The sequence below is a fragment of the Poecilia mexicana genome, unplaced genomic scaffold, assembly GCF_051168715.1.
Source record: "Poecilia mexicana isolate PSO_F unplaced genomic scaffold, ASM5116871v1 scaffold_19, whole genome shotgun sequence".
In the NCBI taxonomy this organism is placed as follows: domain Eukaryota; kingdom Metazoa; phylum Chordata; class Actinopteri; order Cyprinodontiformes; family Poeciliidae; genus Poecilia; species Poecilia mexicana.
In genome coordinates, this window is record NW_028263388.1 from 24,752,426 (window position 1) to 24,768,829 (window position 16,404).

The 16,404-nt window shown below is 37.4% G+C and overlaps 1 protein-coding gene across 1 annotated transcript; it reads right to left on the reverse strand.

Moving 5' to 3' along the window:
- Positions 1-166: 166 nt before the first annotated feature.
- LOC106918748 (stonustoxin subunit beta-like) lies at positions 167-6,217 on the reverse strand. Its single transcript, XM_088000914.1, has 5 exons — positions 6,169-6,217; positions 2,329-2,364; positions 2,177-2,245; positions 1,502-1,644; positions 167-675 (listed from the first exon to the last, which is right to left on the reverse strand). The coding sequence occupies exons 1-5, from the start codon at positions 6,215-6,217 to the stop codon at positions 253-255; spliced, it is 720 nt and encodes a 239-aa protein (XP_087857040.1). The 3' UTR covers positions 167-252.
- Positions 6,218-16,404: the final 10,187 nt, after the last annotated feature.

Here is a 16,404-nt window from a genome sequence, read left to right on the forward strand (position 1 = left end):
CTATGATAAAGAAAGTGAATTTTGGATTTACTTTACAAGAAAAAATCTGCAAAAACAGAGTAAATCTATGAATATTGAACCATAAACAGGTGAGGCTCCACTGAGTATATTTAGTTTGCTACACTTTATTTCAACAAATCTAGTTTCAAGGTTGGCAAACTTTTAAAAAAGAGTAATTTCAATAAGGTTCATGCAGCAGCTCTTACTTGTCCTGAATTCGGTTTTACTCCCTGTTAGATCTGATTTTCTGATCTACTCCTCCTTCTGCAGGATCAGGCAGTAGGAGTTTGTTCCCACCCAGAATCCCGGCAGCAGCTTCTGCTGGAAGCAGCTCCTGACCTGGTGCAAAAGTTTCACCTCCTTCCTGACTGCGCCTTCCTCCTCCTCCTCTTCAACAGCGTAGAAGCTCAGTAAGCCAGCAGGCTGGTCAGCGTAAACGCCGATGGTGGCGTGATGGGGAATCCCGTTGATCTCTTCCTTCTGGCCCTGGTGCCAGACTTGGTAGCCGGAGCCGCTCCACTCCAGGCCCCAGGATTCGTGGTTCTCTCCGAAGCCGCAGGGCCCTTCGCTGTTCCTCCGTCCCGCTCGTTCAAACGCAACTCCGATCACGACCCATCCAGACGACCGCACCTCCCAGTATCCTCGGAAACCCGCGATGCCCTCGCTGCAGAGAACCTGTTGGAGAACAGAACCAGTTACATCAAATGAAGGGACTCGGCGTTCGTCGTTTCACCCGATTTCAGGTCTGAACACTAATCACATCTGCAAACATTTGAGCTGCATTTGGTTGTGTCTACTGTCTTCTACGCTTTAAGTCAGATAAACTTAGTGAGTTTTAGATTTTGAACCTAAATGTGAGTTTGTGAAAGTTAAACTTACAGCAGTAAGTTCTGTTAAGTTTTTATTAAGAGTTGAATAAACAGAGTTTTTAGGTTAACACTTAAAAAACTGAAAGAAGAAAAAGACAGGAGTGGGAACTATTTCCCAGAATGCTTAGCGGCGTGTTTCTGTCTCCTGAGATGGAAGTGTGTTACGTTGATCTGACTCTTGTTCTGTTCACACTAAATGTTTCTGAGCTGAATTCATTCAGATGTTTCATAAAATTCATCATCAGATCAGAAATTTGGTTCATGTGATTTGAAACAAGAATTTAAATTATTCTACAGTAAAATAAGTCGTTATTTTAACTTCATATTGTGAGTAAAATAACAGAGAAATGTGGCTCTTTAACTGGGTGAGGACAGTTTGTTTTCTTGCATTTTGTGAAATAATTATTTGGTTTAAATTGCAGCATTAAGTTAAAACTCACAATTCAAGATTAATGAACTTAAAAACAATGTTCAGACAACTTGTCTCTTGTTGTTAAATCAACTTCATGAACTTTAATTTATGAGTTAAAACCAAAACTATTTTCTTGTTGACTTAAATTAAATTTTCCAGGCAGCAGGTGGACTTTCATTTTCACGTTGAACCTTCCAGTGTTTTACAGTGTATGTTTTACCTGTGGGGTGTACTCGTATCGCTCTGGTCGGTCTAACACAGGACATGTGATGTCATCAGTCATACGGGCGACTTTAGCGCCACCATCAGTGATCCACAGCATCTTATTGGCTGTTCTGTCATCCAAAGTCAGGTTGACCCAGTCTGAAACAAAGGGAACGAACAATAACTGAAATATTTCATACTATATTCTGAATTAGTAAAAGGTCTGATTATATTTATGTGTATTTTTGTAAAGGACAGCCAATGAAAACAACTTATATTAAAAAAATCACAGCTGTTTGCTTTATGCATAATGTCCAGGACAAAAAATAATGTCTGCTCAAAGCTTCTTCAGATATATTAAATATGTTGTCTCAATTTTTTATGTAAGTTACAAGTTCAGTTAATGCTTTTTACATCAAAGTAATTTATAATTCTGCTGTTTTATAATACGTAGCAAAACCTCTACCTGCAGAAACCTGACAGTATTCCTCCAGTTGGATGCTGTAGTTTAAATAATATAAAAGGTAAAACAGTTTTCTCTATTATTTTGAAAGGCATCAGCTGTAATGTTTGAGTTTGCATGTATTTGGTGCAGAATGCTTCCTGTATCCAGTGCCGTTACAAGAATAAAGGCGATGGCACCGCTTTATGGATTCCTCCTTATGTTTTTATATTTTAAACATTTTCTTACGTTTGATAAGATCAGCTCGACATTTTGGTTCTGGAATATTTGGCTCGTAGTCGGGGACCTTTGTTAAAAAAAATAGAAGAAAAAGAGAGATGGATTTGCAAAAATAGCGTTTTTTATTTTAACATCGTAACATTAACTCTGCTTACCTGTAGGTGTGTTTCCAGCTTTGGATTTCTTTGCTGAAGAAACTAAGAAACACGAAAATACAAAATAAATTCAGTCAGATCAGCCGGTGATGAGCTCATGTTCTTCAGAAGTAATGCACTGTAAAACATACATCAGAAGATGGTTTAACTTGAAAATGAAAGTCCACCTGCTGCACTGAAAATACAATTTAATTCAACTTTGATTTTAACTCAGAAATTAAAGTTCATGAAGTTGATTTAACACCAAGAGTCAAGTTGTCCAAACATTTTTAAGTTAATTAATGTTGAATTGTGAGTTTTAACTTACCGCTGCAATTTAAACCAAATAATTATTTCACCTGATTTATTACCCAGTTAAAGAGCCACATTTCTCTGTTAGTTTACTCACAATATCAAGTTAAAATAACTTATTTTACTGTAAAATAATTTAAATTCTTGTTTCAAATTGCATGAACCAAATTTCTGATCTGATGATGAATTTTATTAAACATCTGAATGAATTCAGCTCAGAAACATTTAGTGTGAACAGGACATTAGCAACTAAATGCAGCTCAGATGTTTTCCAGTGTATTTTGACTTAAAAAGTCGTATTTTTCCTCCAGCCAGTTGGTTCCAGGTGGTTAAAGATTCACCTCACATGTTTTAGCGGCTCAAAGCTCAGAGCAGATTATCAGAGGAGATGAATGATACGATTTGTTTGTACAAATCAGATAAGCCACGCAACCTGATCCAGCAACTGTGAACTTTTTGTAAATAACAACTGGAGACTTCTGGGAAATTTTCCAAAAATATCAATCCTAAATAAGCACAAGCTGCTGTAATATAAACTGTAAGTGACGATTAAATCTTCCCTTTAAGTAGGAGATGAAGTAATAGATCCTACTGTCATTACCAATACTTTGATCTTACAGATAAATATGTTTTTTTAATTATGTAGATCAAGATGAACCCTTAACGCTCTTAGCATAAAGTTGTCAAAACTGGCACACGTTGTTACGGAGTAACAGTTCCCACATTTAATCATCTCAGAACATTAAGTCTAGCTAAGATGAATTATTGGTATGAAATTTAAGAATGAATATGACATAATAAATCCTTCAGAGTACAACGTGTCATTGTCCTCATTCAGTCCTTTCACACGTTTCTTCCTGTCCACACTTTTACAGCAGAAAGTTTGTCACGTCAGGTTTGAATCTGTTTGCTTATTGGAGGCAGGAGAGGCTGGCAGGACGAACACCTGCCTGGACGCAGCAGCAGGGGATGAAAACAACACATTTAGACGTCCTCATTGCAACCCAACACCAACCTAAATGCTTGCGCCTGAACGTTGCTGCCGTCTCAACTTCTATGAGACCTTTTGATCTCATTTACTGACAAGTGTCTGAGACCTTGAAGTGTTTCAGTGAGTCATGAGTGTGTGTATATATACATATGTACCCATAAACCAGCAAGCCGTGACCTCGTTTTCTCAGGTGTAAATTTAGATATACCTTGTCAACATGGGAAATACAAGAGAACATGCAATTCAAGTAAGAGAGTGATGTGTTTTCTGGAAATGTCTACAAGAAAATAGTTCCTCAGGGTTTGGTTTTGGGTCCTCCATCTTTGCTTTATGATGATTAGTGGTGGATTTCCATCCTTTATTTATTTAGAAATGTTATTAGTTTCAGTTTTGCCTCATATGGTGTGCCTAAATGTAATGTGAGTTATTTATACAACTTTTCCAATAACTGACTCTCATTCAGCGGTGAATTTTCCCCAACAGATTCGTATTTTGCAGCGAAATAGCCAATCGTGTGTGTGTGTGTGCTAGGGAAAAAATTATAAATATTTGGCCAATCAGCATTACTCAATTCAATGTTTTTGGGGTGCACCAAAAAAAAAAGGTGGGGGGGGAGTTTTTAATTGCTATGGGAATAAATGCAAAATTCTCCATATTGGATTTTAAAGACGGCAGATTTACTTTATCTTCTGTTGTCCACGTGTTTACTTAGTTTTAGCTGTTATATGATTCCTTTTTTTCTTCTGCTGTGTAGTTTTCATTAATAGTTGATCTTCGCTGATAGTTGTGAACGTTGCTGTGGAGTGGATGACGTCACGCTCGCCTGAACTCCGCCCACTCCGCCATGACAGACGTCAGAACAACCAATGCGCTCCTTTAAAGCCTGTCAAAAAACAGGCATCTGTAACCTAATATCGTTTCTATTTAGTTGATTTCACTTTAAAAATGGTCACAGGGTGCTCAACGGTCAGCTGCACAAACAGACAAGGATAAAAACCAAACTTGTCATTTTACTGAACAACTTTTAATGAGGAAAGATGCGGCGGCGATGGACAGCAGCTGTCAACCTCGGTGTCATCGCGGATTTGGAGCGAAGGCTTTTAACAAGGTAAGATGATTAATGTTCATGTACTTTATAAGTATGATGAGAAAGATGTCAAATATTGCTTCATGGAGAAGGCGCATCTAACCACTGGTAACCATGGAGACAATGCCGCACCGTCATGTAGCCTAGCATGTGAAAAATTGGTTAGCATCTCCTCTATTGAATGTTTCAATGTTGCCCCGGTGTAAAAGGCTGTTTATGACGTTGTGACATAAAACATGTGGTGTGAATTCAGGCAAAGTCAGTAATTTGATGAACACATCAGGAGGAAAGAGGTACGGGTCGGTTTCTAAGCTAGCTGTTTCCAACTTTTGTAAACACCGCCGTCTGTGAGCCCCGACCAGGTGAGTTCAGAGACAAATTAGCTCGACTCGAACAAGTAGAAGCCATGAATAAACTGGCAAAAACAACCGAGGAAAACACTTTCCTCTGTTTCCTCTGTTCAGTACTCCCGTCCCTCACTTCCGACGTCCATCATGGCGCCTCGAATGATTTAGTGACGTAGCTGCAAAGAGTCTATGGTTAGCATGATGCTAATGCTGTTCTCGATAAATGTTCCTAAGATTATTTTTTTAAATTGTTAACGATGATGATGTTCCTATCAGTTTTTGTTTTTTGATAATATTGGTGAGATAATGTTTGGCTAATTTAAAGATGTTTCTTGGTAAGATGTGTTGTTGCAAAGTGGAGCTGAGATTCTGTTTGCTGACTCAGATTTATGAACATTCATATGTGATTGTCCTGTTAAATTGCTTCCCACAGAATCTGATAACTCCTTCGGGTTTGTTTGTAATCATGTTTATTTCATCCTGTAGAAATGTGTTTTAGTTTTCTTCTGTTTGGTGCCATCAGTTGATTTTCAAAAGTTCAGTTTTGATAGGATTTAATCAATTATTTGCATATATTTACATTTATAGGAAATCATACATTAGTTTGGCATTTTTCACATTTTAAAGTCTGACTTATTGTTACTGTTGCAGTTGACAAAGATTAATGATTAAATTATTTTTCAAAGTTACTGAACAAACCTTTTACTTCTTGCTTATTTAGAAATTTATGCTATTTTTGACCATTTAACTCCTGAACTAGAAGACTAGGGAGGGAACAATGGCATTGTAATCGACTGTACACTCAAAATATTACTATCATACAGCAAAGAGTGTTAAATCTTTTTAACAGGATGATGCTGCTGCTTGCTGCCAGGTAGTAAAACTCTTCTCCGCCCTCCCATAATGACAGGCATGAAATCGCTAATTGAATTGCTGAGCTTTACATGCAGACATAAACTCCAGTGACCCCTTCACTCAGGATCTGCTCAGAAGATAATAAACCTCACAATTCATTTAATGCTGTATTAGATGAAGTAAACCTTAGTAATGATCCAAATATTTAGCTGAATATTTATGTGAAGTCATGCATTGATCTTTTTACTGTATAAAGTGGTGGAAAGGAAGCTCACCTTTATCTGAGTTTTGGGTTTCAGAGATGATTCTGTTGGTGGTCGGCATCTTTACAGAAGATCCTGAAGGAGACTGACTGAATTATGATGAGTTTCCTTTAACTCGACCCTGCAGCAGCTTAATGCTGCCCATATATACCTGTAAAGGCATGCAGAGGTTAAGCAGACGGAGGCGGTTCTTACCAATAGGAAGAGGAAGGGAGGAGATTTGTGAACTAAAGAGGTTTTTTACCTTTAAAAGTTTTAGATGGAGGCAACGCTTTCACCAAGGAAGCCCCGCCTCCTTCCCTCTGCTGAACCGACGACCTCAACACACTGCAGTGACTACACAGATGTTGGTGTGCAAGAACACACACTACACGCCTAAACACACAACTATACACATGCATAGACTTCCATGCAAATTCTGATCCATGAATCTCGGAGGCGTTCCTGGTGTCACACATAAAGCAACGTGAGCTCCAAGTGATGTAACTAGAACTTAACAAGAACCTCATTGTGTCACTTTATCTACTACTTTAAAATATTTAAAAAACTAAATTTTTGTCTTTTAATTTAACTTTCTCTAGCTGAACAGAAACAAAACTGAAGTTTTTATCTGTGGACCTAAAGAGGAACGATCTAGAGTCAACATCCAGCTTCAGTTATTACAGCTAGAAACTAGAGAACAGGATGAAATCTGTGTGTAGTGATGAACTCTGACCTCAACCTCCAGAGCCACATAAAGGCAGTTACAAAGTCGGCCTTCCATCACCTGAAGAGAAACTCAACCATATGTTTATCTTTAGTCACACTGATTACTGCAACAGAGTCTTCACAGGTTAAAAAATCAGTCAGATCCAGAACGCTGCTGCTGGCATTCTGACTAAAACCAGGAAGACGGAGAACATCACCTGGTTCTACAGTCTACTGAGAGCAGACTGTAAAACACTGATGTTAGTTTATAAATCACTGAACGGCTTAAAGATCTGCTGCTGCTGTGTCAACCTTCCAGACCTCTCTGGTTCTGGTTCTGGTCCAAGGAGCATTCAGCTTCTGTTTACCACGAATCTGGAACAAACTTCCAGAAAACTGCAAAACAGCTGAAACACTGAGTTCCTCTAAATCAAGGCTAAAAATCAGCAGAGTTACGTAAAGTGGAAAATTGATCAACATATTTGATGTGTATTTACTTGATAAATTTGATTATGAATTTTGACAAAACTTGATGTTTATTGCTTCACGTTCTTATGATGTAAAGGCCTTTGAACGGCCATGTTGTTGAAATGTGCTGCACAAATTAACTTGAATGATGTCAGAGATTACCATTTGGTTTTTAATACATTCTGGTGTATTAACTCTGTGCGAAAGTACAACACATGTCAGTTTTTACTTTAAATAATTACTCCTCTGTGTAGTTAAGTTCACCTTACATACTTTGTTTATTGATTGTAGGTTCCTGATATAAATACCTGCTTTATCATGGCATCAGTTTGTCATACCAGATCCCTCGGATCATGCAGTGCGGTGAAATGAAAGGCCTGCGCCGGCCCATAAACCCGCTCTGAGCTTCGCTCTGCAGGCCGGGTGTCGGAGGTGTTTACTGTTGTTGGCCCTGAGCCCAACCTCATGTCATGCTGCTGCGTCCTTCTAGTGTTCCTGCAGCAGAAGCACCAAGCAGGACATACCAGACATGTTACAGTATCAGGCCCGGTTTCTAGGAGCCGGACTGTAAGGAGCAGCGATGGGGACGGGGTCTGCGTGTGAGGGGTTCATTTCCACCCATTCATATCTCACCAGGGAGCGTGAAGTGATGACAGACCGGCAGGCGAAGCCACATGTTGACTTTGCTTTGTCCGCTTAGTAAGACGTAAGATTTTTATTTGTCATTATGTTTCTAGAACGTAACGACACTGGAGTTTTCTTGTTTCTTGTTTCAAATCACATGAACCAAATTTCTGATCTGATGATGAATTTTATGAAACATCTGAATGAATTCAGCTCAGAAACATTTAGTGTGAACAGATCAACGTAACACACTTCCATCTCAGGAGACAGAAACACACCGCTAAGCATTCTGGGAAATAGTTCCCACTCCTGTCTTTCTTCTTTCAGTTTTTTAAGTGTTAACCTAAAAACTCTGTTTATTCAACTCTTGGAGGTTTGGCAAAAAATGAATAAAAAGTTAAAACTTCTGTAAGTTTATCTTCCACAAACTCAAACATTTAGGGTCAAAATCTAAAACTCACCAAATTTATTTGACTTAACAAGTAGAAGACAGTAGACACAACGAAATGCAGCTCAGATGTTTTACAGTGCACTTATGTTTCCATTTAATGTTCTCCAGCTGAGCAGAAACAAAACTGAAGTTAATATTATCTGTGGACCTAAAGAGGATCGATCTAGAGCCAACGCACAGCTTCAGTAATTACAGCTGGAAACTAAACCAAAAATATAAGATTTATTTATTTTTTTTACATTGTAGAAACTCAACTTCTGTTATTTGGATCCGATCATCTTTAATGAACCAAAAGTCTTTAGTTTTGTTCTGAGTGTCATTTTATTCCTTCATCCATTTTCCAGACAGTAGATTAATCTGTAAATAGATGACAGCAGCTGATCGCTGGGAACTGAAATATTCAGGCTGGATCTGCCTATAAACGGGCAGAGGAAGGAACAACAAACCTGTTTTTCATAAAAACACACAGAACTTCTTACTAAATCCATTCAAACACATGAAGAAGACACTTTTTTTAGAATTGGGTTTTGTTTCTGTGACATCCTGAGCTGTGATTTAGAGGTTTAGGTTTGCAGCGATTCATCATCTCTGCCACGCGGCGCGTTCAGACTGCATCACACTCAGCTGCTCTGGATCTTTCATTCTTCACCCTCCATGTCGGCAGCATGAAGCAGATCCACAGGATCAAGCTGGTGACAGAGGAGAAGATCCTGAGCTGGACCACATGCATGCAAATAAACAGAGGAGAGAAGGAAATACCGTAAACTCTGGGAACACTGACAACTCGGCTTCAGCTTCCTCTTCATTCGATAACCGTCCACAAACTCAGAAATCTGCAGAAGAAAAAAAAAAACATTTTAGAGTATTGAGTTAAATCCTAAAGGCTTTTTCTGCTTTATGTTCTGCTCAGGGAAAACAGAATGTGTTGTTAAAAGACAATTTAAGATATTTTATCGATGTTTGGAACAAACAGAAAACAAACCCTTTCGACATTTTGTTCATTACAAATCTGTTTAATATAATTTCAGAAAATATTATCTGCTTTTTTAAACCTATTTCTACTGAAGACAAAACTCCAATTAAAGATCCTGGATTCAATTATTTATTCTCATTATAAATTCTAAATTATGATATGTAGACAGTAAATCTTTGGAAAAACTCTAAAACGTATCAAATAAAATACACGTAGTGTGCAGTTATTTGAAATACATCTATAGTTAAACTAAAGGAATAATAAAGCAGACTTATTCAGGTGCAATAAGGAGATGGTGATAAAAAGGTTTTTATCTCTGCTGCCCTCTAGTGTAGGAAGGCTGAACCACAGGAGGCGGTCATAATGAGAAAACTATTAACGTCTCTGCGGCTTTTCTTCCGGCGTGTTGCACACAATAAAATCAGATATAATAAATATTTACATCTAAGGCTGTTATGGACTTTAAAAGTCATTATACTTTGTATTAAATCGTGTTTAGAGATTTTTTCTTTCCCATGGATGTTACAGTCTGTTGCTTAGCAGCAACAGAGTCACAGTGTGTTAATAAATATTGTTAAATATATTGTTTAATGCTCATATAATCAATTTCTCTTTACAACTCCTGATTAAAACATATTTTGATTTTTTGACATTTCTAAACTTAAAATTGGTAGTAAATAATTTAGCTGTGATGATAACTATGGAGAGCAATTTCAGCCACAATTAAATCAATGAATAAATAAAGAAATAAATAGTCATTTGCATCTTTATTCCTATTTATATTTATTTACTTACACATTTATTTATTTTATTTATTTATTTTATCCATTTTCCTTATTCATTTGTCCTTTATCAGCTCTGTAATGTTGCTTTTTACAAATAAAAAAATACATGATGCTACATTTATTTTTTATTTAAAGTTAACATCGTAGTTGGCTAAATATAAACAATATTTAAATGTCATTTTGGGATTTTCAAAGTTTTTTTAATTCAACATAACTTTATTTTTTTATTCCCACTTTAAACAATTTGAATAAGCAGGTGTAGAAAATCTGACCCAAATTAATTTATCTACAAATCGTATCAAGAGTTATGCTGCATTTACTGCGCCTTGGAAATATGAAGCTCACACTTTTTCTCTCTTGCTGTTTGACTTTCTAAAAAAGAAATTCTAAAAATCATATCTATATCTATATCTATATATATATATGTTGCCTTAGCTGCAGCTAAATTAAATAAAAATGTCCTACAACATACAGGAAATAAAAGCTCAGGATTTAATATAACCACAAGATGGCGCCGTTAGACCATTCAATAAAAACAAAATATGGTCAAAGTTCCTTAAGAAAACAAAGATATTGACTGATTTCATCTCTTTTTGACTAATATTTATTTTTATTTTGTATAAAATTTATAAAATAATACAACAAAAAGTATCAAAAGAGAAAAAGTCACTGCACAATGATGTCAGCTGGTCATTCATGTTCAGCTCATTGATCAGTTGCGTAACACCAAGCTGTTGGGTGTAAGTTTATCCATCTGATTACAAAAGAGCAGAACAACCTTCTGGTGTTTCTGAATTCATCTGAGTGAAAAGAGCAGCAGAGAGCCTCATCTTCACTGCAAGTCAGAAAGTTTACCATAAATAGCAGCTTTCCTGCGCTGGCCGGAGGCCCAGCTGCACGGATTCCTGCAGCAAAGGCAGGAAAATCTGTTCAACAAGCTCATTTTGTTAGCTGGAATGCAAAGCTTTCATTTTCTGTCGCAAAAAGCAAATAACAAACCGTATCTGTGAGAGCCTTTGACGTTTTCTCTCTGTGAAAGTCCCCAGATATTTATACTCCCCCTTCCAATTCAATTCCCTTATCAGATTGTCGCACCACGTTTGGAGCGGCTGGTAAACCTTTCAAATTTATTACACCAAAAATCTCAGACAACACAGTCAGACTGTCTCATGGCAGACATTACAAACAAATCTTCTTCAAGCTTGATAAGCAGTCAGTCTAAGTATTTGTTTTGTCAGACTTTATAAAAGATGAGGCGGCAGCGGTGTCGAACTCACTTCTGTTTGGGGCCAAATCAAGATCATGAATGCTCTTAAAGGGCCGGTTGTGCCAGAATGTATTGGTAAAACCTGTTCACAATCTGTTAAAATATCAATTAATTCTAAAAATTAAATATTATTGAACATCTTTTCAGTCCCTCCAGGATTTTGTGATTCTTTGTAATAAAAATCAAAGTGTTTGTTGTACTAGTTTGGAAATATTTGCAATATTTGCTCTTATTTATGACGGTAAATGTGACCTTAGATCATGGACTATAACCTGACATTAATTAAAGCTCGGGCAGCTGTTTAGTACAAGTAAGAAAGTTTTTGAGAAAAATCTGTAATAAACCCCCAATTAGTGCAAAAAAGTGTGGAGATTTGTTGATTTTCATGAATTTACACGATAAATCTCAAGAAACTCGACCGACTGATTGATATAATTTGGCAGTAAACAGATAAAACCTGCATTGATTTTATTGATAACATGATATTTAAGCTCATTTAGTGTTTCATCTAGAATCTAGACGGCCACATAAAAAGCTTCGGCGGGCCGGATTTGGCCCACGGACCTTCAGTCTGACACATGTAGCATAAAGGAATAAAAGACAAAAAACTTTCCTTCAACTTCGCAACATGAATTAATAAATGGTCACATTAAAAAATACTTCAAAGTTTGTAGTTTTAATGTAACTAAATGGGAATAAACTCAAAGCTTCTGCAAACTTTAGCAAGGAACCAGAGGAAAGTTTGAGTAACGGAAACAAGTCGACCTCTGCAGCTTTATTAAAATGAAAGGTAGAAAAATGAAGGCAGCTTAGCTGCACTAATGAGAAGCATTTGTAGGTGAGCGACTCCGGCGCAGTGTGCTCATTACAGCGGCTCGGCTTTGTTTGGTTCACAGCTGTGCAGCGCCTCTGCTTTTTTCTAAAACAAGAACTCTGCATCAGCCAGATTTCTTGCTATGCAAAGCAAATTCTCAGCGAAATTCAAGTGAAATCAATGAAAGCTCAGATTCTGGATCATCACCGACTAATCGCATCAGATGCACCGGATGCAGACCTCAGAAGAGTCGGGTTGTAAACGCAGGCCTCATGTTCCTGAACAACATACAAGTTATAATCATGAACTGAAGACTCATCACTATCTGAAGTACAGATTCTGCTCTAAAGCTTTTTATGCATTACATTTATTCCTACACTGCAAAACCACAAAATCTTAAACTATTATGAAGATTTAGGACTAGAAACGTTTTTGTTTAGTTTCTAGTGCAAATATCTTACACTGTGTTGAGACAACAACTTCATGAACTTTAATTTCTGAATTAAAACCAAAATAATTTTCTCATTGACTTAAATTGCAGCAGGTGAAGTTTCATTTTCAAGTGAAACCATCTTCAAATGTCTTCCAGTGGATTACACTTGGAATATGACGAAGCTAACTTACAAGTAACTTTTCATAGGAGTTTGTTTAAAGCCACTAATTCATTAATAATATAGATTTTCATTTCATGACAATAATTTTTTCCCATATATGAATTAATCTGCCTGTGGAAATACTGGCCTAAAACAAGCATCTTGATGAAAAGTTAGTTTTGTCTTATTTGGAGATATTTGCACTATAAAACAGACCAGAAGTGGTCTGTTAAACTGTTAAGTTTTGGTTTTTGCAGTGTAGCTGCTGCATGAGTTAGAAACCTTCATCATGGTTATTTTTAAAATGTGTGCTTCACCGGTTGCCACCTCGCTGTGCAAATGAGTGCACTCAGCTATGCTTTATTGAGAGAAGCCTGCAGTGAACGATCGATATCCATTCTGCTTACACACTAAATGTATGAAAAAAACAGAAGGAGCCTCTTTTCTCAGCACGAGGAGCCATAAACGATCTGACTGGATAACATACAGCTCAACTTTGTTCAAACTGTTTCCCGTCCTCCTTCTGGTGGTTTTCTAGTAGTCCTCGTCCACCAGCATTCCTGCACCATTCTCAGGTTCACACTTTGACCCTCGTCTCTGCTGTGGCTCCAGCTGATGCATGCACATTGCTGGTAAATCATGCTAGAGCCGGGAGCCTAATTGAGAGAGGCCCACTACTGGACCTGGACCCCCCACTGGGAGGTCAGTGGAAGAGGAGACGGATTTCTGCTGCAGGTGATATTACAGGGTGCAGAGTTACTAGCATTGGCTAGCTGACTGTTCACACCACGTCTGCTGTAAAACGGACCTCCAGATGCCCGTTCTGTCTCACAGGACCTCAGAATCACTCTGCCATCTGGGAAGTGATACAGAAGCACAAAGTTCAGTTTGTTGCCACAAGCTGCCAACACATATATTATCTCTTTTCTTTTGGATACTAAAAGAATGCACAACATTCTTTTGCATAATTTCAGATGCATATGACAATGCTGGAAGATTCAGCTTCAAAGATTGTTTTTATTGAGCCATTTAATTAAGTAAAGGAGATCTTTACTTATTTCCTTGAACAGTTAGATTAGGTCTATGCTTGTTACATTTTTGCATGAAATCATTCTTAGATAATGAGATTTTAATCTGCTCAGTTTCAGTTGATCTCCTTTCAGACTGAGCCTTTTTAGGGTGTCTTGTCACTTTAAATCTAAATAAGCTGCTGCTGGCCACGCCCCCCAATTCAACATTTAGACTCCCATGTGAAAATGGCTGCCAACAGATGCACAATTATACAACAGTACATCTTTGAAAAGCAGAAGCGTAGCCTCCTGTACAACCAACAAGAAAGCAGGAAGTGGTTTCTGGATGGTAAATCAACAACAAAACACTTGTGTTTTCCAGCAGCCATTGTACAGCGCATGGTAAAACCAGCTGACCAAACATGGAGGAGCTCAGCTTGGGTTGCTAGGTGACGGGCTAAGCTTTGTTGAGGTTGCTAGGTAACGGTGCAGTCCCTGCTGATTTGTGAGCTACAGTCCAGACACCTAAAAACATTAGCGCAATTAGTCCTGGGGTTGTTTGTTTTCTTTTTTGGAAGCTATGGAAACCCAAATTGAAATATAAAAATGTGCAAAATTAGTCATAATTCATAATGGGTTTCATGACTGGTTTGTCTCTTTATTGTGCAAACTTCAGGTGTGCCTATGGCAGGCTGGTTTAGCATAAAATCGGCTTCATCTGGCTACCTGCAGTTACATTCTAGATATCTAAGAATTAGTTTGCAATTATTACGATCCTCAGATCTTTTGACTTTTTGTTTATTTTCTTCTTTGATCATTTATTTTCTTACATCTTGCTATTTTGGTTTATTGTTTGTTAGTTCAGTTACTCTCATTGGTTGTGTTTTGAGATTAATATTCATTTTTGTTAATTATCCAGGTTTCCTTTCCTCTCTGTGTTTGAACTGATTCACCTGTGATTAGTTCTTCTGGTTCCTGTGTATTTTCTGTTCCCGTCTATTTAAGCCTCCTGGTTTCATTAATCCACTGGTTTCTTGCTAATCTGCTAATCTCATGCAACAATCTCCCTGTTCCAGAGTTTCCCTCTGCATTTTCTTTATTGGAAGTTTCTGTTTAATTTTTATCTCTTCATTAAAACATTTCATCTGACGGTTTGCTGCACTTTGGTCCTCCGTTCCACACCAAACATGACTTATTCTGATCATTAAAAGGAAAAATTCAAGATGCATTCAGTTACACTTTGAAGTAAATGATGCCACCGGATTCAGGTCAAACATCCTCAGTTAAAGCTCAACACATCTCAAACTCTATGCCTTTCAAAATTACATTTTTAAATGTCTGAATTAAGAAACTATAATCCCCCAGTGCTGTCAAAGTGGGAAGGAGGTGATAAGTAAACAGCAGCGGTGGACAGTTCAGGTTTCTTCTTGGTGAATTTTATTTTCGGACTTCTTAACCTCCCAGTAGCCAAAATCTTACTGGTTTTATACAGAACTGGAAACAAACCTGGGTTTCATTAGTCTGTAACACTAGAAAATGTAACAGATTTATATTTAACAAGAAGCAAGATTGATTGTTTTTACCCTTTTTAAGTGGAATTGCCATTTGAAAACTGTTTTTTTTTGTGGTTTCTAATGATCTAAAATGCTGAAGAGTGACTGAAACAAGTACAAAGGAGAGGGAATTTAATAAAGACTAAACCTTTTTACATTAGGCTTCTTTCTGAATTTCTCATAAAACCATAAAGCAACACGAAGACAAATGTGAAAGTATAAAAACCCATTTAGAATATTATGAATAAATTAGATTTTTCTCTTTTCTCCTCTTTTAATCAGGAATCAGAATCACCTGCACAACACAGGGGGCAGCGACTCCCCAATTAATGAGCAACATAAAACTTTTAGGGCACTTTACTTCAAGCTCTTGAGCCGCCCCCTACAAGATGCTGCCCTGGGCAGTGAGCCACATTAAAAACTTTCAACTGTTCATGTCAAAATGACTGGAGATTTGGTGGCAGCATTTATTAAATGAACCGAACAACATTTCTGTTGGCGTCTGTGCTAGCTACTGTTATAATGTAAAAGTGCTATTTCCGTGAGCCGCCAGTAGAGGGAGCTACAGCACAACAACCTCACTGCCTCAGCTAAAACATTTGATGCTAAAAATAATGTTCTGTCAATCCAATCACACGTTAACATGACTAAGAAAATACGTAGAAAATTTAAAAACACAGTAATGGGGCTTAACGTAGAAATAAACAGATCTTTACCAGGATCTGAAATGATAAAAATCCAACATGTAGAAAAACAAATGAAGCCCAGATGGGAAAGTGTTTGAAAACGTAAATAACCTCCAGCTCGACCTTGGCTTCAGACTTTCTTTATGTCGTCCCCTGAAAATGTTGCATATGAAAATTTTAAGGTCGTCAGATGGATTCCTCTTCTTCTGTTACATGATGTATGCGAACATTTCGAATACGTTTAATGCATAATGAAAAAGGCATCAAAGCTCCTACTTTTCTCATATCAAAAATTCAACAAATCCAAGCGAGAAAAAGTCCCAGAAACTGGAGCCTG